Genomic DNA, 25,674 nt, shown 5'->3' with positions numbered 1-25,674 from the left:
CCATTGTTCCATTTTGCTGCTAATTCACAGCTTCTTCGGGTTTCACAAATAGCAAGGACATGAAACTTTATATTTTGAAGTTCTTGAAACAGGAAATCAATATGGGATTTGGAAGACAGAGTTAGAGTGTTAAAAGAACCAATAAATAGGGTCGAATTTCCAGATGGTGGTCTACCTTCCTCTGCAAGATTCTTAGCACCCCCCCCCCCCGTTCTTGTAGATTTCTCACCACCACCTTGGTGGATTGCAAAGAGCCATGCAGGACTGGGGACCTTTTTCTTCTTCTACTTGCTGGCATCTTTATAGTGGTCTACAGCACTTCTTGACCATAGTTGTGAAGTGCACCTTTGGTCCACGGCTTCTTATTCATTATTCGGAGCTGCCCACTTGGACTTTCCTCATCTGCCACCCGAGAGACGTGCTTGATAGGGGTGAGGTCCCCCCCCCCGAAAGAAATTGTAAAATACAGCCAATAAATGACTGGATCCAAAAACAGAAAGAAAAATGGAAAAATCATACAGAGAGAATACAAGAGATAACGGATTGGCAGAGAAAGTAAAAAACTAGATATCAAAAGGAAACAGAAATGGAGGGAGACTAAGGAAAAGATGGCAGGATGGTCTTTGAAAATCAAAGGATTTAGACAAGGTGATTCATTAAGTCTCGCCTTATTTAGTTTAGTGATGGATGAAATAATAAAAGTAAACAAAATGGAGGCACTACAAGCATTCATGCTTAATTGTAAAAATAATAAGTATTTGTTCTTTTGAAAAATACGCCGTTTTTTTCTTGATATCTGTAATGCTAATTAAATCAAATGATATTTCTCTAATTCTTCTCTCAGTTCCATCTCTTTTCCATTAATGCTTCCTATTTTGATAGTGACATCTGGAATTCTGCTAAGTTAAGTTGGATTCCAGTAACTGACTCCATTTTTCACCCTACTCCTTGACAGAAACAGCAGAGGCCCTGTTTAAGGTAATACCCATCTACTATGACAGTGGTGGCGAACCTTTTTCTGTGTGCATGCCAAAAATTTACAAATCGGTTGCTGACATGCCAGGCAGTTTTTAAAAGTGGAAAAATTAATAGAAAATTAATCTAACTTAATTAATTTATTTATAATATTTTATAAATAATTATTTATAATATTTATTTTTATATACATTTATAATATTATTCAGTGTAAAATTGATTATTTTATTATTAAATTGATTTTAATGATGTTGGTTTAAAAAAAAAAACGGGAATGAGAAAAATATTTATGCATTGTAACTCACCATAGAAGTCAGCTGAGCAGGAGAAGCAGTAGAAGGATGTCAACTTGTCGGCGAAATGTTTACCATATTTACTCGAATATAACTTGTCCTCGAGTATAACTCGCACCCATGATTTTACTTTATGAAAAAAGACATTAAAAAGTTTGCATATATTTTGCACACGAAAAATATTTGAACATTGGAACTTTTTTCACTTGGTTAGACTATAAATTATATATTACTTTAATCCTTTATCTAAGTGTAAGCGAACAAAGTTTGCGTCTGAGGTATCTTCAGGACTGGGGCAACTCGTGGCAAAGATGGACTGACTTCACATCACTTGCCTTAGTATCTCCCATAATGCAAAGCACATCTCCTTGTGAAGATGTACATCCCCCTCTGTTCAAAAAGAAACCGAACTTTTCGAAAATAGAAGAAGCTAGTGGCGCCACCTGTTGTATCTTTTTCTTGTCGAAAGCGGCAACCTTCATTAGTGTTGTGTCAACTATTTATGACATTTGTTTCATTAGAAACCGAGTTATAGTGCAGAGAGTAACTGTGTGTTTTGATGAAAGGCCGGTCATCACAATATTCATGCCGTACGTGACGAATTTTCGCTATCAATCGCTTCAAAACTTTGAGATAAAACTCACCATTGACTGTTTGGCCCCTGGAACAAATTCTTTGTAGATAATGTCCTTGGAATCGTAGAAACAAATCGACATTATCTGTAATTTGACTTCTCCAAGCGACTTTTTTTCAGATCCCCTCTTCTCGTGGTCTCCACTCAGCACTCTGGTGCTTTGTTTCAGGCTCATACTCAAAACACCATGTTTCGTCACCAGTAACGATCATTTCAAGGAAGTTTGACTCCTTATGACCAATTTTAATGTGGTCCTTGCAGTGTTCAATTCGATAAATTATTTGATCGTTTTGTCAACTTGTGGGGAACAAATCGCGAATTCAATTTACGAATGTCCAAACTCTTGGTCAAAATGCTGTGCACAGTTGTTTTGGAATCCCCAATTCATCTTCAATCAATCTCACAGACAATTTTGGGTTTTATTTGATGAAATCGCGCACTTTATGGATGTTAACTTCGCTGAGGCCTGGCTTTTCGTTGTCCTCAAGTGTCTCACAACCATTTTGAAATTGCTTAAACCACTTGTAAACTTGAGTGCAGGATAAGCATTCATCACTGTATGCTTTTTGAAGCATTTGATGCATTTCGGTAAAACTTTTACTAAGTTTAACACAAAAGTCAATCGCAGCTCTCTGTTTGAAACTCATTTTCTTACTGTTCATCAAAACACACTGTCACTCTTGGCACTATAACTCGGCTTCTAATGAAACAAATGTCATAAACAGTTGACAAAACATTAATGAAGGTTGCCGCTTTCGACAACAAAAAGATACAACAGGTGGCAGCACTAGTTTCTTCTATTTTCGAAAAGTTCAGTTTCTTTTTGAACAGAGGGTGTATAATGCTATGCAATATGGAGAGGGTCACTACCCAGTCTGGTTTCAACCTTTATTGAGATCTCTTCAGTGGGAGCCAGACCCAGAGGTGATACCAATGTTGAAGTAATGCAGAAGTCATATTTTCACACCTTATTCTTAAATTACCTGGATTAGAGAAAGATATTTGAAGTGGGACACCTTTTGGCAACTGATATAGGAAAATGTGACTTCTGCATTACTTCAACTTTGGTATCACCTCTGGGTCTGGCTCCCACTGAAGAGACCTCAATAAAGGTCAAAACCAGTTTGGGTACCTTTCCCATAATGCATAGCATTATACATGTCTACAAGGAGATGTGCTTTGCATTCTGGGATACTAAGGCAAGTGATGTAAAGTCAGCCCACCTTTGCCATGAGTTGTCCCAGTCCTGAAGATACTTCAGGTACAAACTTTGTTTGCTTACACTTGGATAAAGGATTAAACTAAATATATAATTCATGTCTAACCAAGTGAAAAAACTTCAAACATCTCTCTCTAATCCAGAGTAATTTAATAATAAGGTGTGACACTTTTGGCAACTGGTATAGGAAAATATGACTTCTGCATTACTTCAACCTTGATATCACCTCTGGGTCTGGCTCTGACTGAAGAGACCTCTATAAAGATCTGTTCTGGGTAGTGACCCTTCCCATTATGCATAATATTATACATGTCTGCAAGAAGATGTGCTTTGCATTATGGGATACTTAGGCAAGTGATGTGAAGTCAGTCTACCTTTGTCACCAGTTGCCCCAGTCCTGAAGATACTTCAGGTGCAAACTTTGCTAGCTTACACTCGGATAAAGGATTAAACTAAATATATAATTTAATGTTTGAACATGTTCACGTTGAGGCGATAACTCGCTCCCTGCTGTTAGCAACAAGCCCTTCCCAATGTAATATATTTCTCAACAAATAGTGCAATTGGAGATGACTGGAATAAAAACAGCACTAACTAATGAATCACATATTCCCCTCTCACAGAAACTATGCTGTATTGACTCATTCAAAACCCTATGTTGCACCGGAAACACAGTATCTAACTAAAAACTTCTGCCAATTTTTCAATTACATGAAATAAGTGTTTGTTTTATTGCATTTGAAATTCTCTATGTCATTATGACAGATCACAAAGGCTAACTTCAAATAAAATTCTACCACGAATTGAAACATGCCATATAATGTGTGTGAGTTCGCCTGCCAGCTCAAATAAGCAGCAATAAAATTCAACCAAGGGTTAAAACTTTGTGTGAGTTGAGCCTGCTTGTAATGAGAAGTACCATCTGAATGACAAATGACACCCCATCGTGAATGTGTTAAAACTAAGAAATATATAGCGAATGTTGTTATGACAGTTTCAGATGTTATAGAATTCGATTGAAGAGAATTAGTATTTCAACACAACAATAGTCAGTTGCCTTTGTCTTTGGTTCGGTGATTTTTTGTTAATACCGCACGAATCATATGCACGTCTTCATAGCTGCTCTCTCGTGTAAAACAACATTTAACTTGTACATATTGTAATAATTAAAAAAAAGTTGAATAATTTATAAGCGTATAAAAGGATATCGCCTGTGAATCGTTGACGAGCCGGCAAAATTCTCGGACGTGCCACCTCTGGCATGTGTGCCATTGGTTCGCCATCTATGTGCTATGACATTGTCTTTTGGTGTAAGCCAATACAGTATATAGTTTAGTCATCCAAATTTCCAGCCCATCCTCATTCATTCAGGTAAATACCTACTAATAGGATGCACCACAACAAGATGAGAATTGGTCATTAGGTCAAAAATCCTTGCTAGTTCTCTGAATTCCTTAAAAGGCTGTGTGGAGTCTTCTTCCAGCTGTCTAGCTCTGATCCTACAGTGCTATCCCAGTACACATTTTAATATAGTAAGTTATTAAGTTACTGTATTTTAATATAGAATGGACTTAATATAAAATCTATGTGCGTACAGTATGTAGTAGAATTTACTGATTGTCCACAGATGCGAGACCCTTCGACACTTCTATGCATGTCAGGCCATGGTTTTGCAAGATCAGGATAATGTATTCCTTATTCTGCTTGACTATCACTTTATTATACAATACAGAGCTGAGTGAATTATTAAGACGAGACCTCCCTTCAGAATGGGATACAGTCCCACTATAGTGTGCCATATTCCTGTCCATATATTTCTGAATTTAGGCCTTAACCAAATGCTTGAATGGCTCGAATCCAACAATCCAGAGATTCTGAATGGTCTATAATTTGAACTTGTGATGAGTGGAACTCATTTACTGACAAAGTTTTAAGCAAAGGTATGAAAACATCAATGTGGGGCATTCCTACAATCAGTTAATATAATAAATTTAGTTTATTCCTTTATCCTAGTAAGAGCAAACAAAGTTTGCGCCTGAAAATATCTTCAGGACTGAATATAGTGTTGTACTATCTTACCTGGGTAAGTAGTGCAACATCAGGGCAACTTGTAGCAAAGGTGGAGCAAGATACCAACACTCCTATCCCAGTATCTCCCATAATGCAAAACACATCTCCTTGTGGATATGTATACTGTTATGCATTAAGGGTTGGCCACTATCCAGACTAGTTTCGACCTTTATTGAGGTCTCTTCAGTGGGAACCAGGCCCAGAGTTGGAGATACCAGGCAGAAGCAGTAGCAAGGTCATCTTTACCTATAGAAGTTGCCAATAGGTTTACCACCTTTTTTTTATTAAATTACTCTGGATTTAGAGAAAGATGTTGAAAGTTTATTTTACACTAGGTTAGATTATATAATAAATTTAGTTTAATCCTTTTATCCTAGTGAGAGCAAACAAAGTTTGCACCTGAAAATATCTTCAGGACTGAATATAGTGTTGTACTATCTTACCTTGTAAAATAAACTTTCAACATCTTTCTCTAAATCCAGAGTAATTTAATAAAAAAAGGTGGTAAACCTTTTGGCAACTTCTATAGGTAAAGATGACCTTGCTACTGCTTCTGCCTGGTATCTCCAACTCTGGGCCTGGCTCCCACTGAAGAGACCTCAATAAAGGTCGAAACTAGTCTGGGTAGTGGCCAATCCCTTAATGCATAACAGTATACATATCCACAAGGAGATGTGTTTTGCATTATGGGAGATACTGGGATAGGAGTGTTGGTAGCTTGCTCCACCTTTGCTACGAGTTGCCCTGATGTTGCACTACTTACCCAGGTAAGATAGTACAACACTATATTCAGTCCTGAAGATATTTTCAGGCGCAAACTTTGTTTGCTCTCACTAGGATGAAGGATTAAACTAAATTTATTATATAATCTAACCTAGTGTAAAATAAACTTTCAAAACCTACAATAAGTTCTTACCTCATTCATATATAAATAATTACTATCACAATATATCGAATGAATATGAACTTATTATTACATTCTACAAATTCTTTTAGGGATGGTCACATCTGTTCCAACATCAACAAGTTCCACTGTAGTTCATGCCACTTTAGCTGCTTTACTTCAGAATCGACATCCTATAACTGCACAACCTATGTTAAATGGTTTGGTAGCATCATCTGGAAATGGACCTTTGGTATCTTCTCCGTCAACAGTTATTGCAACACATATGTTACCATCCACACCACTGGTAACTGTGGGTCATGCAAAACCAATACCAGTGTCACAGCCTGTACTTCTCTGCCAAGGACCAGTAACTGCCTCAAGTAGTGTTGCGAATTCTCCTCTTCAAAGACAGATTACTTGTTCAGTTAACAATGGAATTTCACCTCAGAGGTATGTTGCTTATATTATATTAGATAAAAATAAATTTGTGTAGTTCTGCTTAACTTATTAGAGATTAAGTTCTATGAGCATTTGTGGCAGGATTAAAATTAAAAATTTTAATCCAGCTGTTGTATAAAATTCTTTAAGTACACCACTGGTCTTCAAACATTGCTCTTTTGTCATGTTCTTTAATGCTGTGAGCTTTATATAATAATGCTTTGTTTGGTATAAGGTTCCTTTAACTTGGGGGAGATACCTACATGTTTGTGTACAGGAGCTAATTTAAAAAAATTAAGACAAATGAAATTATTTTACTTAAAGTCTGATAGCTAATATTCTTCAAAGTGGCACTTCATGCACCTAATTATATTAATGTTCCTGTTAAGTTCCTGTAAAGTTTTTTTTTCTAATTATATCAACTAATTACAGAGAAATTTGGATTTAAACTTGGTAGGTACATTTTGGGCCACCATGTATGCTTCCATGTTTATGCTTCTTTCTTTATCTCCTTATTAATTTTTAAATATATTTTTAAACTAAAACTGTATTTTTTCAGGGGTTCCATGTTTTTAATAAAAATCAAGATATCCCTTATAATTAGCTTTAGCTTACGTTAAGGTGATAAGTCCTCCATAATACTATTAATGTATTGCTCAGTGCACTCTAAAATAATAATTATAAGAAATTTCCATGGAGTCAGACTCATCAGTAATGGGAGGTTTCTCTCAGTGAGTGACATAACCATCATATTGAACCTTAAACTCATTCACAGCATATTATTCCCAAATACAAAGAAGGATATCAACCACCACCATCTCCATCCCCTGGAAATGAATCACTAATCCACGATCACCATAAATGATTCCACCATTCAAAATCTACAGCAATCACCTTGCCTTCATCACTCACCTCCGGATATTATGGAAAGGTTTGGAGAAATCTGTTCTGTAGCACTTTAGATTTCCAAGGAATTTTCAATTCTTATCATGGAAGATTATTTAATGTGCACTTTTAGTGTGCACTTTTGCTGCAAGTGTACTCTTCAGTGTGTTTAGAACTTAGACAAGGACAAATGATAAATTCCAGTTGCAAGAGGAAAAGTCCTTGGCATTTCTCATAAAGAATTTCCTTTTTACCTTGCATACACCAACTGAGATAAGTGCCAGAGAGAGCAGTGAACTTCCATCTCTTGGGGTGCACATTGGCATTCATTGATATGCCTGTACATTTATATTTTTATATACAAATTCATTTTTTGTATTTATTTATTATACATAGTACTTTTTATTCTTAAACATCGACATGGTGCATTACAACCATAGTTGCTGATGCACCATAAAAAAAATCAAAACAACAAGAACATAATCATCCAAGACATTAGATAGGCTCTACACAGAATAGCTACTCAGCAAATAGATAGCCAATTTTTTCTCTGCTTGTAATAGTAGTCAGCATGCTCTGTCTTCACATTTATACTTCTACCACTACAGGCTTGTCTTGAGACTGTTATGCCACTTAGCTTCTTTCTCCTATATATAAATTATCTTCTTTTGAAGCCTCACAGTGCCCAAACATCCCAAGGTTCAAGAACCATAACCAGTGCCTTAAACTCTAATCTCTGTACTGCTCTTCAGTAGGCTTATGATAATCTAGTTATCTTCAGTGCTGCTAAAACAGCCATCTTATTTCACCAAAAAAAAAAAAAAATCTTAGTTCACTCCCCTTACCTTTAATGGAAATTCTGTTCACTAGACATCCTCCCTTCTTTCTGATAACAATATCTGTACACTTTCATGGCAGAAAATATTCACATAGCATCTCAAAAACAGCCTCTGAAAAGTTTGGTATCCTTTTCTGCTCAAGACACTATTTTTTGCCTCTCAAGCTATTAACGCTGTATAAATCTGAAATTTGCTCAAACTTAGAATACTGTCCTCACATTTGCCATGGTGCACCAAAAATCCCCAAAAAATTCTTGATGCATTCTAAAGGAGATTAGGCATGGCTAATTGACACACTCTCTGATAGACTTATTCCAGCTATTGTATCTCAGAGCATTGTTGTTTTTTTTTTTTTTTAACAAGTAGATCCATAGGTACTGTTTCACAAAACTGGCATTCATCATTTCTTCCTTTTCTGCTAGGCTTGCAATAATATGTGCAGCAGCAGCTGAACATCCATTTACTGTTCAATTGTTAATTTACCTTACCTGTTTCCAGGGACGTGCCAGTGGTGTCTGGCACCTGTGCGCAAAACTTTAGTTGGTACCCCTATACCCCTCCCCACAATAAAAAAAAACTTTATAAAAATGTTATTTTTAATATTTGATGCCAATAAAGTGAGTATTTCATTTTGAATTTTATCTCCTAAATAGGAGGGCATATTTTTAAAGTCAGGATCATTAGCTACATGTCGCGTGTGTTCCAATATAAAAGGATCAAACTTTTCTAACATCTCAATGCAATTTTAAAAAATTGGCATTGTTGTGATCGTAAAGTTTATTACTTTTACCATGAATAGCTAGATTTTGTTTGCCTAAAAACTGTACTACAAAAATTATTCTTTTTATAACTTCATACCAATGTTTCCTTTCATTATCTAAAACTGTTTGTTGCAAATTATTTTTTAAGGATTTAATTAATTCTGTCCTTTTGTAATTGTTCAAATGATTTAAATTTTTCTCATGATGATTCAAGTATATTGCAAGAGGTTGCCTATATTCTGCTGATAACAGCAGAATATAGAATAAAGTTAAAAACTGCAGCAGATTTTCTTATACATGTTTAGAGCAAATGCTAGTTTGAACAAGATTAATCAAATTCAAACACACATCATTCTGTAAACAGTAAACTCACGAAAGTTTTCAAGTTTTTTACTTGTTTACGCTAAACTACTTGTTAGAACTAGGATCAGAATAAAATAAGATCTTAAGGAATAATAACAAATAAGTGATTATAAATAATTTGTTTAAGACAAATCCATAAAATATAATTAAAATGTAAATAAAAATGTAATTTATTTTGATATAATTAATGAATAATATTTTTTTTAAAGTATTTACTCCTCACCTGAAATCTTTGGTGCCTGTGTGCATCGCACATATTACTGGTGCATCGCTGCCTGTTTCTTCTCTTTCATCTTTCATTCTATCTGCCTGTATTTTCTGGAACAAACAATCATACCAAAATTCAGTATTCCTCAAGGAATACACTTCCAACTATTCATGAAGAACATTAACTGATTCCTTCTTTCTTAACCCCTTCTTCTTCACACAGCACTAATTTTTTATAGGTTCTGAAACCTCGTGTGGTAATAATTAATATATTAGTGATGTTGGGATTTTTGTAAATTCTTCAAACAGTAAGTAATACATATTATGTAGTATCTTTAATTCTAGAGCAGTTTCTGATCTCCATTATGCTATATATATATATATATATATATATATATTTATTTATTTTTTAAACAGAGCATCTTCCTTACCTAGTTTCTCAGCACTGGTAGGAAACAAACCAGCACCAGTTAGGAATAACACTCAGCCACAGTTTATGGTTGCACGACCACCACCTAATTATGATGAAGCAACAAAACAACTGAGTAAAGTCAAGAAGGTAATTAATTAGCTTCTAGAAATTCTAGCAGTGTAATTTTGTCGTTTTCATCTTTAATTCAATATTTTAATAGAATTATCCACCAGCTAATGCCTTTTTTGATGGTATTGCCATGTCACATATAACAAAACAAACATAAAATAAACATATCTAGACTATGGAAGAAAATTTCCAAAAATTTTTATCATTTGAGGGCCAAATTTCTGTTGCTGCTGTGGAAGAAAAGCTGAGTGAAGAACAAGCTGGATTCAGGCCAAATAGAGGCTGTCAGGATCAGATCTTCACTTTACGGCAAATAGTCGAGAAAGCATGGGAATATAACAAAGATCTGTATTTAAGTTTTGTCGATTTGGAAAAGGCATATGACAAGTTGCCAAGAGAGAAGCTATTCAATATGCTACAGTTATATGGTGTCAATGGGGCATTATATCAAGCAATACTTAGTCTTTATTTGAGTTGTAAGTCAGCAGTTAGAATTGAAGGAAGTACAGGAAGATGGTTTAATGTTAAATCTGGTGTGAGACAAGGATGTACATTATCCCCTCTGTTATTCATTATCTATATGGATCACATTATGAAGGAAAGTGGTATTAAACATGATATCAAAATTGGAGATGTTAATATCAGCTCTTTGCTTTATGCGGATAATGTTATACTTCTAAATAAATCCGCTTCAAGTCTGCAAGATTCTCTTACTAAATTGAATAACTGTTGTAATAGATATGGTATGAATGTCAGCAATAAAAAGACTATGAAAATAGGCAGAATCATTGAAAATGTCAACTGTGTTGTGAATGGAGAACCTGTGCAACAAGTAAAACATTTCAGCTACTTAGGGCACGATTTTTAGTGAAGATGGTAAATTAAATATAGAAATAGACAACAGAATCAGCAAAGCTGGTATGGTGGGAATTCATATGGAATAAGAGAGAAATTAGTCGGAACACTAAATTAGCTGTATACAAGACAGTGTTCAAACCAGTTTTAACTTATGGATCTGAGAGCTGGGTCAGAAGTAAAACACTTGACCAAAGACTAGAGACCGCAGACATGAGAGTCCTGAGAAAGATTAGAGGCGTGAACAGATGGTATCACTGGCAATATCATATTAAAAACGAGGATATTAGAAAAGTACTTAACGTTGTCAGCATCCAGGAATGCGTTAGCAGAGCTAATCTCAGGTGGTATGGTCACTTAAACAGAATGGGCGAAGAAAGATTAGCAAAACAAGTGTTCTCTGCCAGGTTGGCAGGAAAACGACCCAGAGGAAGACCAAGATATAGGTGGATTAATACTATACAAAATGCCTTAGATGATAGAAATATATAAGATCTGATAATGTTGGAGTCTTGACAAGTAACAGACTGATTTGGAGGAAAATTGTAGATAGGAAGTTAGTAATGATGTAATATTTTTCATGTAGTACTATCATATCCTGTATACCCCTTGAGGGTGCATGGCAGGAATTTGATGATGATGTATCCAAATATTCAGAATATTTGGGTACATTGTTTCTTCTTTAAATATGTATCACAAAATCCATATTCACCTTATTAGATTTGTTTTGACTATCTGTTCTCATCTTTTTTGCAGAACTTTAGCTAGTTGGAATTTACTGAAATTGAGTATTTTGCTTGCTTACAATATATATATATATATATAAATATAAATATTTAGCACATTTGTTTCAATCTGATTGCTTCATCTGAATAACATTTTTTGAAATTTTATGTATTCCTCTCTGGCTAGATGGAATTTGATATTTATGATGTACACTAGAATATGCTTATCTCATGTCCATCTCTGTATGAGACCAGCTAACTCCTTCAGTTGAAGGCTGTTGTGTTTTTTCCTTCACTGCTCTACAGACCCAGCTTTTCCTCATCCAGCCACAGGATGCTAGCTTCCTGTAGCTATGTTTTCCATGCAGAGCAAGTAGTGGATATTTGGGGGCTGGCAGCTTGTTTTGATGTCTTCTCTGGCAAGATGGACATCCCAGCCACAATCACTTGAAAGATCTAATAATGACTTCCAAAGGTCACAAAATCATTCCTTGGTGTTGGAAGTTTTTTTTCCCACTTGGTTAGACTATAATAAATTTAGTGTAATCCTTTATCAAAGCGCAAGCAAACAAAGTTTGTACCTGAAGTATCTTCAGAACTGAGGCAATTCGTGGTAAAGGTGGACCAAGCTCTCATCACTTGTCTTAGTATCTCCCATAATGCAATGCACATATCCTTGCAGACATGTATAATGCTATGCATTAAGCGGAAGGATCACTACCCAGACCGGTTTTGACCTTTATTGAATGTTCAAGTACAGGTCAAACTCCAAAAACTCAGCATTGTTCCCCTCAGTAACAGGCTTACCCTGCCACTGATAAGAGCTCTCAGAACCAGTTGGCTCTACACCATAGTAGGCTCACCCCACCACTGAGCAGAGTCGCTCATATCTCATCCAAGGGGGTAACAGTAACAGCTGTGCCTCAGTTAACTTCATGGGCTACAACAGCATTGCCATTCATTATCCCCCCTACACACACACCCAGGACCTGGGGTGACAGCAACAGCTGAGCCTCAGTTAAAACTTCATGGGCTACAGCATTGTTATTCATCACCCAAGCTTCCAGCTGGTTTCGACCTTCATTGAGGTCTCGTCAGTGGGAGCCAGATCCAGAGGTGGTGTTACTTCCATCTTCGTATTACCACCTCTGGGTCTGGCTCCCAGAAGTCATATTGTTGCCAAATTCTCACCTTATTATTAAATTACTCTGGATTAGAGAGAAAGATGTTGGAAGTTTTTGTTTTTTTTCACTTGGAGACTATAATAAATTTAGTTTAATCTTTTATCCAAGTGTAAGCAAACAAAGTTTGCACCTGAAGTATCTTCAGGACTGAGGCAACTCATGGTAAAGGTGGACCAAGCTCTCATCACTTGTCGTAGTATCTCCCATAATGCAAGCACATCTCCTTGCGGCCATGTATTATTATAGTCTAACCAAGTGGGGAAAAAAAAAACTTCCAACATCTTTCTCTCTAAGGCAGAGTAATTTAATAATAAGGTGAGACACCTTTTGGCAACCTGTACATGTAAACATGACTTCTCCATTACTTCCACCTTAGTATCACCACCTCTGTGTCTGGCTCCCACTGATGAGACCTCAATAAAGGTCGAAACCATTCTGGGTAGTGACCCTTAATGCATAGCATTATACATGTCTGCAAGGAGACGTGCTTTACATTATGCCTGTTTCCAGGCATATGAATTAATGAGTTTTCCTGATTAGACTTTCTCAGATTTTTGATATAGATATACAGTTATTCCAATTCAGGTTCGGATGATGGAGTAAGGCCTCTAAGCTTTCTTTGAACAAACGTTCAAATTTATAACGGGATCTATGTAAGAGGCGAGTTTTTGACCAAAGGATGTTGTGGTTAGTTTCAATTCCATGCTAAGCCAATCCGGATTTTTCAGGTTTGTTGTGATGAATGGAGGATGGATGTGCTTGGATTCTTTTTTCAATCCAAAGAACATCCATCCTCCATTCATCACAACAAACTTGAAAAATCCGGATTGGCTCAGCAAGGAATTGAAACTAACCACAACATCCTTTGGTCAAAAATTCGCCTCTTACATAGATCCCATTATAAATTTGAACATTTATTCAAAGAAAGCGTAGAGGCCTTACTCCATCGTCCTAACTTGAATCGTAATGACTGTATATCTATATCAAAAATCTGGGAAAGTCTAATCAGGATAACTCATTAATTCATATTAATTTTGTTATTTAATATTATTAATTAATATCTTTATTTCAATCATGTCTCTGCTTAAAAGTATTCCCTTTAATACTTAGTGATATAACATCACGTGGCTTGATCTATTGTTAGTATTCCACCTTGTATTTTTTTTTTTTTAAATTGTTCTTGTAGTGCCACTGAAGATGGCCTGCTATTTCCAGACTGAAATATTTGGTTAATTAAATATCTTATTTGTGTTTACGTGCCTATATTATTCAGTCTTTATGTCACAAGTATCCTTAAAACATCAATATACAGGAGCGTCTCAACTGTTTTCAGTTGCATTTCTTGCCTTATATATGAGTAATAATGGCATTATTCCAACTTTCTATTTTTCTTTACTGCCAGTTATTGTTAAGTAATTTTAAGTCATTTGACAAACAGAAATGCCTGAATATTTAATGTCGTATATTTATTCCATCTTCTCCAAAGAATTTCCCTGATTTTATCTGCTGTAGTGCTTATTGGATTTCGTGCAATGTTATTTCTTCTGCCATATATAGCTAGTAGGTAGCATCATATCAGTTTGAGTTTCATCACTATCTTACTATATATTTTGGAATAAGTCCAGCCAGGTTTTCTCTTTCATTATTTCAAGTTTAATACTAAGGAAAGTGATCGAAGCTTACTCCACCTTTACTACGAGTTGCCTCAGACTTGGACTATGTTCAGGTGCAAACTTGACTTACTTGGGAAAAAGGATTAAAACCTAGCTTATAAAATTGCTTGGTATCTTTAACATGACTACATGTTGTTTAAAATGGATCTTATAAAAAGATTGAAATCTATGCACCTCTTAACTAGACAATTATATGGAATGCCCAAGGTACACAAGATTAAGTCAAGTGTAGAAGGTAAATTTTGTAAAGAACAACAAACATGTATCGACCTAGCTTTTACATTAAAAATCTTAATGGAGAAACATCGTGAATTCAACATAGAAACACATGAAAAGCATTTGACAAAGTCTTAAGAAACAAACTGTGGTCATACTCAACAGGTTAAACATTTCAAATCAGCTATTTGCAGCAATAAATAACATTAAAAAACAATCAAATAGTTGTAAGAATTGATGAAAAGTTACAGAATGGAAATCGATACACAGAAGAGTCTTTCAAGGATGTCTGATGACACCACCGTTATTTACATCAATTCTACCTCAATTCTTTCACCATGAAGGAATTGAGGTAGAACCATGTAACTTGCATGTTATTCTACTTATTCCTCACAAAGTGTTATACATTTGTTACAATGCTGCTGCATCATTTGCAATCCTCTGAGGAAAAACTCTTTCACTTGTTGGAAAAACCAGTCCTCAGTGTTGCAGATATGACTTCATGTAGATTTTGTTACTCTTAAGTGTTTCTTTAAATTTGGGAATAGGAAATAGTCAGATGGGGCTTGGTGGGTGAGGGACATTGAAAGCCCAAATTGTATCTTGTCTGTTGGGTTTCATGAGCAACGTGAGCAGATGCATTGTCGTAGATAAGCAACACGCCTCTGCTCAGTTTCCTGCAGTGTTTTTTCCTCAGTACCTCCTTCAGTTCCTTGAGCTCTTGAATAAACTGCTGCTGAAATAGTTTCACCTTTTTTTTAAGGTACTTAGTAAGGATTACACCATCCACATCCCAAAAGTCAATGGCAAGAAAGAATCTTCCCTGCTTACTTTTGGATTGGGAACTTCAGCCATGGAGAACCTTTGTGTCTCCACTCCATTGACTGTTGTTTGGTCTCTGGGTCATGGTGATGAAGCCATGTTTCATCAATAGTCACAATACTGTATGAGTCAAAATTTGTACCCAGTTTCTCAAGATGACGGTACAAATTTTCTCTTTTGGTTGGCATTCAAACATATGGAGACCCACTTTGCTGAGAGTTTCTGCATGTACCGATGTTTGTGGATAATGACCAAAACTCGTTCCCTGAATATCCTCAGAGTCTTTACAGTGTCTTTGGCTGGTATTCGCCTATCAAAGAATCATGGCATGCATTGATGTTTTCGGGTGTGATCGTCGTGGAAGGTCTTCCTGACTTGGGGCATCTGTTGTCTCGGGATGCCCAGTTTTAAACTTGGCCACCCATCTGGAAACTGTTGAATATGTTGGGGCATAGTCTCCTAAAGTCTCACACAAAATCATAAATCTCAATTGCGGACTTTCTTGCAGTATGAAAACCTTGATGATGGCCTGCAACTCAGTATCTTTGAATTTCTTCAAAACTTTTGACGTGTTCTTTTCTTTTAGGACATATCTTTCTTTGTTTCTTAATCCTTCTCTTTTACCTTTTATCGTGTCAAGTTAAGTATTCTTGCAACCACTTCCCTGCTCGAGGATAAGGTGGTTAGCTTTATGCCTCCTTTAGGAAATATAAAAAGACAAAGACAAATTATTGCAATTTGATGAAACATGTGGGTTAAACGGTTTTAAGATACGTTTCTTTCTTATGGTTATATCAGTTACTTTAATGTCATTTTTATTTTAGGTGTTTATCAGAACTTTTGAGCCCCTCATATATAGATGAAATGGAAGAAAAATATGAAACTAGTATTTAAACTGGTTTGGAACTTAATACCTTTTGTTTTGACCAAATAATCATAGCAAAAATGAAATTGAACTACAGAAATATATTAAAAATCAGCTAATTAGTCCTGTATAGGAAGTAGGCAAGGACATTTTAGCCCTATCTAACTTTTGGAGACTGAGTGGGCAGTTCAGTCTCTACTGGTAGCCAATCAGAGATAGCTGGCCCAAGGCTATCACTAATTTCATCAGCCTAAGCTCAACAAATGCCACTATCTCATGGTCGCTAATCTAATCCTAACACAATATATATTTTTTTAATTTCTGAAATAGTGTAGGTTTTACAGGCGATTTTCTTGAGTTTCACAGAGAAAAACTTGCTTGCCTATGCAGAGATTGACTAACTCTGGAACCAGTTGAAAAAAGACTTAGAAAAAGTTCCTTTAGTCGGCGACTAGACTTGAACTTAAGTCTATCTCAGGTGGTTTAGTGTTGAGGAGTGCAAACGCTACTTCCACTGAGCTACACAGGCCCCCAGAAATATTAAGAAATCTATTTCTTAATGGTAAAAAATTTGAAATGCTAATATTAACAGACAAAACAAAAATCATGGTTTTTAAACTAATAGACAAGTTTAGGCATTGAACATTATTTATTTTATCAGTATTACAACACCAAACAAACTAAATTATAAATAAGATGTATATTAGCTGGCTTATATTTCACTGGATTTCATACTAGCACCTTCAGAGCACACTACATGTTACAGTTAACATGCAACAGCATGTAAATGAAACAATTAAAATTGTAACAGACAAAGGATCTAAAGTTGGCACCCTCTAATGTTGTAAAAAAAAAAAAAAAAAAGTATTATAGTTATGTAGGAGTTGATCTCGAGATAACAGTACCCCATATTTTTGGCAAATTAATGCAACCATACTTGTTCAGGTTAGGAGACTTCATAGCCATGGCTGACTAAAAATCTTTGACCTGTAACAACTTCTGCATAGCACGATAGCCAAAGTACTAATAAAATATAATCTTTGCACCATGCTAAATTAGCAACTCTTATCTGCTCTCTTAAGGATAAACTCCACACCCTAGCATATCCTGGAGTGTATGAAGTTCCATGTGACTTGGTCTACAATGGACAGACAGGAACATCTGTTAACATCTGCTTTAGCACTTTAACAATATATACACAATCATAAAGACAGAGAATGAAGTGATGTCATGTGCATGAAGGGCAACTATGGCACTCTTCCTGGTAATTTCTGATTAATGCTGATAGGTAGACAAGTGGTGCACCAAAATCTATGTAGGACAACATGGAATCAGAACTATATTCAAACCTCTAAATAAAAGTTACACCTTCCTGACACAAATCAGATTTTCCAGATTCTTTCACCTTCTCAGATTTTAACATCCAGTGTGGAATCCAGCATTTCAGATGGACAGACTACCTTGCTCAGAAAGAAAAGAAACATCTGCTATGGACAATCAAAAAAAGTGAACTAGCACATGCCACAGAGGACGACCATTTCATTACATGGAAAAAAAACCAAGTTACTTCAAAAATCCCAGTTTAAATTGGAGACTGTTCCTGGAAGCAACACAAGTTCTACAGAAGCCAGTGGAAGAAAACTCACAAACTTATTGTAAAATTTTTGCATAAGTGTCATAGGCATTAATATATATATATATATTGTTATCTTACATTAGCTACTAAGGTGTTTTTTGGAATTTTCTGTTATTCTTACTAAAGATACCTATAACACTTTGGTAAAAATTTTACAAGTTGGTTTTTTATGTGAATTTTCCTCCATTTTGCGAGATGACTCAAATAACCTAAGTGTGAGTAGTACTCTCACACTACTGTCAGTTTATTTACCAGTTTTACTATTGTGGTTGAGCCATGTACACTCAGGCAGATTACATGAAGTTGTAGCTTTTTATGAAGAATTCAGTTTATATATAATCATATTTAATAATAAATACATTTATATCTATTATATCCTATAAAGAAGTAAAACTGATTAGCTCTACCAGATCTTGATGGGAAAACTGATTATTTTTGGACAATTTTCTCAAATTAGTTGATAGCCCAGTGGATAGTGTCTTTTGCTTTTCATACTCTGAGATGATGGTTTGAATCCAATTGTGGCATTGGATATTTATGAATATCTTTAAGTGGAACAGTCAGGCTTTCACTATAGCAAACTCATTGGTGAAGGAATACTGTTATAGAGTGGATAGTTTAATAGTGAATATCCTTTTGAATTGCATTACAATTGTATCGGCTGTCCAACGTACAAGTTATCAAGATTTTTATCTAACCTTCTCCGCCCTCACATAGGCCACTAAGTCTCTTCAATCAAAAATTCTACTGAGTTTCACACAAAAATTAAAGACATTCAACTATCAAAAACTGACTTCTTAATCAGCTTCGACATTGTCTCCCTCTTCACTAACATTCCCCATAAAGAAACAATAGAATTACTAACTCAAAAATTTCCGTCTGATATAGTTGAATTGTTCAAGTTTGTTATTGCATCAGGTTACTTCACCTGGAAAGGTCAAATTTACAAGCAAGAGGAAGGAACAGCAATGGGATCTCCTTTATCACCAAACCTAGCAAATTTGTTTCTAGAACACCTTGAGGAAAAAATATTCACTTTTGAACCCAAACCAAAAATTTGGCTAAGATATGTCGATGACATATTTGCAGTATGGAATCATCCCGAACCTGAATTACAACTGTTTCTAGATAAAATTAACCTTCTTCATCATTGCATCAACTTTACGTTAGAAAAAGAATCTCCACAGGGTATCTCTTTTTTGGATTTACACATCAAAAGAAGAGAAGACGGTTCCATCACCACTTCCTTCTTTCGCAAGCCTACATTCTCAGGTCACTACATTTACAAATCTTCTGCTCATCATCCATCTCAGAAATCTGGCATCATTAAATCACTAGTTTCCAGAGCACACAAATTCTGCTCCTCTGAAGAATCTTTAAACCAGGAATTAGAAGTTATCAAAAATACAGCCATCCTAAATGGATATAATCCCAAAACAACTCAAAAAATCATCAGTCACTTCTGCATACTTCACTTCTGCATACAAGAAGTGCATAGGATTCCCATACCTTACGTTAAAGGCATCTCAGAACGTCTTTCTAAAATTATGAAGAAATACAATTTTGCCACTACTAACAAACCTATCAACCAAATTTACAACTTATTACCTTTTCCTAAGGACAAATTCTCACCCTTGATGTTACCTGGTGTTTATGAGATTCCATGCTCATGCAAATTATCTTACTTTGGACAGACAGGTAGGTCTGTTCAGAAACGCATCTCGGAACATCAAGACCACATTCGTCTTCTTAAACCGCAAAAATCTGGCCTCTCTCAACACGGAATTGAAAATCCAAACCATAGGATCCATTAGGAAAAGGCTAAACTTTTACATAGATCTTTATTTAAACATGAACGTTTATACAAAGAAAGTTCTGAAGCCCTACTACACAGACCAAACCTAAACTGCAACGACGTTCTTACTATTCCTAAAGTATGGGAAATTATCATACAAAACTGTGTTAAATAATTAACTTTTTTTTTTTTTTGTACTACTTTAGCATGTTATGCACATTTTCATGAGATTCTATTGTAATCATGCGCCCTAACTGTATGTTATTCCTAATTTTTGTTTAAATACTGTACTGATGATGTCCTAAGATACTTAGGATGAAATATTTACAATTAAATAATTTTCACTGTGGTTTATACGTGTGTTTCTTCTAATTATGAACGCACCACAGGTTTCGTTATTTAAAAAAGTTTGTTATAGCGATCCAGCTTGTTAAATGATTTTTGACACCCTCTATGAAACTACCACCATGCTTATTGGAAACTTGAAGTAGTTTAAAAAGTACTTTGTTGACCTTAGAATATGAGTAGAATAGATTACCTGACCATTACCACATAGTACTAATGACAGTCTCACACGAAAGACCATAGTCATGAAAGGTTTGCAACCTTCAAGTTTCTGTACTTTTCCCTCTTGACTTTACTGTAACATCAGTTTTCTATGGCCTTAATATATTTTGTTTATTCAGTCATTTTATCTTCAAGTTTGAGAAGTTTGAGATGATGGCTTTATAAAAAAGTTAATATTTCATTATTTTGAAATGAATATTCTTGGCACATTAAAAATGTCTGTGCTGATAAGAGATATTTACTTTCCTTGACAAAAATTAATAACATAAATTAGGAATACTTAGATTTTCTTACAGTGTAGTAAACTCCTTTGGGGGAGAGGGGGGGGTGCTGTTTCCAACTTTTGTGTTATGACATTTATATTATAATGGTAAACGGTGATCTCTTAAGTTCTCAGGTGAAGATTTTGGTGAGCCTCTTTCGAAACAACATTCAGGGAGTATTGGTTGGGATATTTTTATACCATGCTTCATGTAACTTATGAAATACTGAGAATCCTTTATATCCTAACAGCAAAATCTAAGAAATTGTTTTTTTTTATTTTTGGCAGAGAGTGAGGGAAATTTATAAAAACATTGAAAGGAAACTTAAATCTTCCTGGGCGATCAGCCTTATTACAACCATTTTATGATGGGGAGATGCTCACATTAGTTCCTTTTACACATAAGTGTTTATTTATGTGTGCAATCTGCCATGCAGAAAACTATAATGTAAACAGCATGTCTTTCAAAAACTGTTGTTTTTCAAGTAACCTTTCATTATACATTACAGCTATTGAACTTATATCCTAAGATGATTGGATAAAAATTTATATTAAAAAAAATCTTTTTTTTTTTTTCAAACAGATTTAAGTTTTAAAGCAACAAATTAAGGTAGAAAGTTTAATGTTGTCATTATCAGCAGATAAATTGATAAATAACACTCAAGGGGGTTCTCAGCAGTTTGAGACAAGAAGAGATTCAGAGCTAAGTATAAAATTCTATAAACTTATTATGATCAGAGCCCTAAATTTCTACAAATTCTAGTCTCAAATATGTACTTTTTTTTCTTTTCTTTTTAATGAGTGCTCTTTCCTTTCTAGGAATCCATTCTACTGAAAAACAGTCTTGGATACGTTTTCCATGTTTTTTATATTAAAGAAATCTTTGGTGTGGCAATTGATTGACAGAGATAAAGCATCTAGTCATATGTATTTGTTAGTCTTTTAATAACTTTACCTTTTCATAATAAACATATTCTTTTATATATATATATATATATTTTTTTTTTAGTAAAAAATGTATGTTTTATATTTAGTCATTCAGAAATGATCTCAAAAGCTTGCCAATGTCATGTTTTGTGCTAGTGAGCATCATTATTATATGGAATCTCCATGAAATCAAAAGACTCATTGCAGGAGATCCATGCATTATTCACAAAGTACCTATCATGGTGCTCCTTAAACTGATTCACAACTACTTCTGGCAATCCATTCTGTTCATTTACCACTCCCCAAGCATTAAATCTAGTCCATACACATTTAATTAACCACACTCTTATACAACTTCCAGGGATAACTCGTCATGTATTTAAAAATTTCTTTTGTTTCATCCATATAAAATAACTTTAATATTTAAGTTTCACTTATAAACCCACACAACTTAACTCTATCCTCATAGTAAGTATTCCAAAAACCTGTCACCGCCAGCTTGGTCACTTATCTCTGAATCCTCTCCACCACCTCTTGATTCACAAGAAACCCTGGTGACCAAATCTGTGCACAGTAATCAAGATGTGACCAAATCATAGCCTTATAAAGAAAGAGAATAATCTCCCCGTATTTACTTGCTAGTGTATTCATCAACATCCAAATAATCCTTTCAGCTATTTTGCCAACTTTTGCAATATGTCCTCTGAACTTCAAATCTGTCCACCCTCATCCCCTGATTATGATAGGATCTGGTGCACGTCATTCAGTTTGTGATGTAAATATATCAACACATTTATGTACAAATTTGATTATAATAATAAATCATTAATATAAATAATTATTTTATTTATTTTTTATTGATTGCTTTAGGAACCAGCTACAGGCTCTTTTAACAGCCACTGTAACCATTCAAAACGGTCAAAATCTGTCAAAAGCCAAGCTGTTGATGATGTTTTAGAAATACTTATCAAGAATGGAGGTAATTTACTTAGTTATTAATTTCAAAAATTAAGCATAGAATTTGTATTACAGCTTATGGGGTTTAGTTAAAAATAGTCACATATTTCACATTTTGGCTTTAATTGTGATATGAAGTACTTTTTCATTTGTTAACATCACTGCTGATCGATGTTTAACAGATAGAAAATAATATTTGCCCATTTAAGAAAAGAGAAATCAGCCAAATTACAAATATGCAGTTTTGACTATACCTCTCATAAGTAATTCAGGAAAATAATATTACCATCTTGACAACTTCTCTTGTTACAGGAACATTTGTAATCCATTGTGATAAATAATCATGATGCATAATCTGTTTTTGGAAACCTGGTGTCTTCCTCATGCAGTACACTTAACATATTATGCATACTGTGACACAGATGTAAATTGATGACCATCTTTTCTGATAGAATTACAATTCAACAACCTTGTTAGATCCACAACATTTAGCGGCATGCTTTCTCAGTTTTATCAAATGATGGAGTGGGATTGAAATGTTCCCATAATTTTCTTGGATGGATATCCTATAAAAGGTCATTATCATGATACAAATGCAACACAGAGTTACCACTTGAACTTTTTTTTTTTTTGTAGGAAATGCATCCATCCAAGAAAAATATAACTACCCTTTTTTTTTTTTTTCTTTTATCTTCATGACAGGATGTTTCTAAGAATTTGGTCAGTGCTTTGTATTTATTCATACATACAGAGTGTATTCTGCAGACTTCATTCAGTGTTATTTGAAAGCCAATCTAATGTATTCATTGCAGCTTTCATCCAGCTCAACAGTAGATGGTCAATTTGATTCAGTCATTTGGCTTACTAAAAATAAATGCATTTCAAGTTCAAAGAAAAATGCATATTCTTATCTTCTTCTCTTCCGTCTAAGATGGGTTGAGTCTTCTCTTGAGCAGGATCTTCCAGTCTTCTCTATTCCTTGCTGTTCGAAAATGTTCTTTATTAATTTCAGCCAGGTAATTCCTGGTCTTCCAGGTTTCAGTTGGAAAAGTATTGATTAGGATGTTAGGAAGTCTGTCTGCATCCATGCGTACAGTGTGTCCAAACCATCTCAGTTGTTGTTTTCTAATATTTTCTATTATTGTCTTTTTATACAATAGTTCTTGTCTGACTGTGATGTTTGTTTTCTTTTCTATCCAACTTGTTCTATTTATTTTTCTTAAGCATTTCATTTCAAATGCCAGCAGTTTTTTTCTCCTCTCTTTTTTTAACTGTCCACGCTTCTGCTCTATAGATGACTGTTGGTATAATTATTGCTTCATATAATTTGATTTTGGCTTGTTTAGATATCTTGTTTGTTTTCCAGATTTTCTGTAATTTTCCCATGGTGGTCCATCCTATTGCTATTCTGTGTTTGATTGTTTTGAGTTCATCTATTGTTTCTGTTAGTTTTGATCCAAGGTATATGAAGTTGTCTACTTGTTCTATTTGTTCTCCGTTTAGGGTGGCTGAGATGGTAGTTCTGTTCCTCCCTATTTTCATCACTTTTATCATGTCATATGTTTTACAGGTTTCGTTTAGCTTGTTTGTCAACTTTTGTAGTTCATTTGGGGTTCTTGCAAGAAGGACGGGATCATCTGCATATTTGATATTATTTATGTATAAACCGTTGACATTGATTCCAGGCTCATTGTCTATTGCCTTCTTTAGCTTCTTCTAGATATATGTTGAATAGGCATGGGGATAATGGGCATCCTTGCATTACTCCTTTTTGGATCTCTATGGGTTCTGTTGTGAGTGTGTCCTTTTTAATTATTGCATTTGTCTTATAGTAATCTTTTATCAGAAACTGTACTATATTTGTCTATTGCTTTTTCTAGTAGAATTTTAAGAAGGATTTCTCTGTTGATGTTATCGAAAGCTTGTTTAAAGTCCACAGAACAACAATATAGTTCTTTATGGTCTTCCCAGCTGAGCTCTGCTAGTTGGTTCAATGTGAAAATTTGGTCTATTGTTGAATAGTTTCCTCGGAAACCACCTTGTTCTATGCCTATCATTTCTTCATAGGTGTTTTTTAATCTATTTTGTATAATTCTTATGAATATTTTATAGGTGTGAGGGAGTAAATTGATTGGTCTGTAATTTCTGCAGTCTCTTTTGTCTCCTTTCTTGTATATTGGGATGATCTTTCCAGTTCTCCAGTCATCTGGGATCTCTCCTGTTTGTAGTATTTTATTGAATAGGGTTAAATATTCTATTGATATCTTGCCTCCATATGACCACAGTTCAGTAGGGATAGTATCAATGCCTGGTGCTTTATTGTTTTTCATCTGTTTTATTGCGTATCTAACTTCTTGTAAAATTTTTGGGTGATCATTATTTTCTTCTATTGTTGGCATTGTAGTTTTGTTTCCTTGGTGGAAGATAGTCTTAAAATGGTTTGACCAGATTTTTCTTATATATTCAATATTCCCAGTTTCAGTCATCTTGTTGTTTATCATTGTTACTGCTTTTGCTGAGAATTCCTTTGTAATTTCTCTTACAGTATCATGGAAGACTTTTAGGTTGTTTTGTTGGTATGCTTCTTGGCATTTCTTAGTTTTTTCTTCTAACCATTTTTCTTTGGCTTTTTTGCATAGGTTATCAACTTTATTTTTTAGTGCTCTGTATTTTTCTCTATTCTCTTCGTTGTTTTGTTTACAAGTATCTTGGCCTCTCTTTTCTCTTCTATGGTAGCTATGATTTCTTGAGTTATCCACTGTTTGTTTATTTTGGGTTTGGAACCTAGAGTGTCTTTTGCAATTGATAACACTGTTTCTTTTCCTTCTTCCCAGTATTTTCTGCTGTTCTGTAAGATGGAGGGTTTTAATTTCAAGCACATCTGTTCTAAAAGTAGAAAGTATTTTTAACTTGGGTATAATTATGTTAAAGATACCAAGTAATTTTAAACCTGGTTTTACTCCATTTTTCCCAAGTGAGCAAACAGACATAATGTCAAGTTTGCGTCTGCAATAGATGCAAGACTAGCTGATCCCACAGGTAGTGCAAGACCAAGGAAACTCGTGGTAAAGGTGGAGCA

At 34.8% G+C, this 25,674-nt stretch overlaps 1 protein-coding gene across 8 annotated transcripts in view; it reads left to right on the top strand.

The window, feature by feature from the left end:
- LOC150108925 (myocardin-like) overlaps positions 1 to 25,674 on the top strand; it is a 456,675-nt gene that overhangs the window by 415,928 nt on the left and 15,073 nt on the right. For all 8 annotated transcript variants that reach the window (XM_090411030.1, XM_090410986.1, XM_090411004.1 and 5 more), the window contains 3 exons: positions 6,188 to 6,527; positions 9,988 to 10,129; positions 22,509 to 22,617. In XM_090411030.1, coding sequence (XP_090267156.1) covers positions 6,188 to 6,527; positions 9,988 to 10,129; positions 22,509 to 22,617 — 591 coding nt within the window. The remainder of the gene's footprint in view (positions 1 to 6,187; positions 6,528 to 9,987; positions 10,130 to 22,508; positions 22,618 to 25,674) is intronic.

Source organism: Typopeltis vanoorti, chromosome 2 (assembly GCF_054136105.1).
Source record: "Typopeltis vanoorti isolate ZY-2024b chromosome 2, IOZ_Tvanoo_1.0, whole genome shotgun sequence".
NCBI lineage: Eukaryota > Metazoa > Arthropoda > Arachnida > Uropygi > Thelyphonidae > Typopeltis > Typopeltis vanoorti.
The sequence above is the reverse complement of the archived record's forward strand: the minus strand, read 5'-3'. Positions and strand labels throughout refer to the sequence as shown.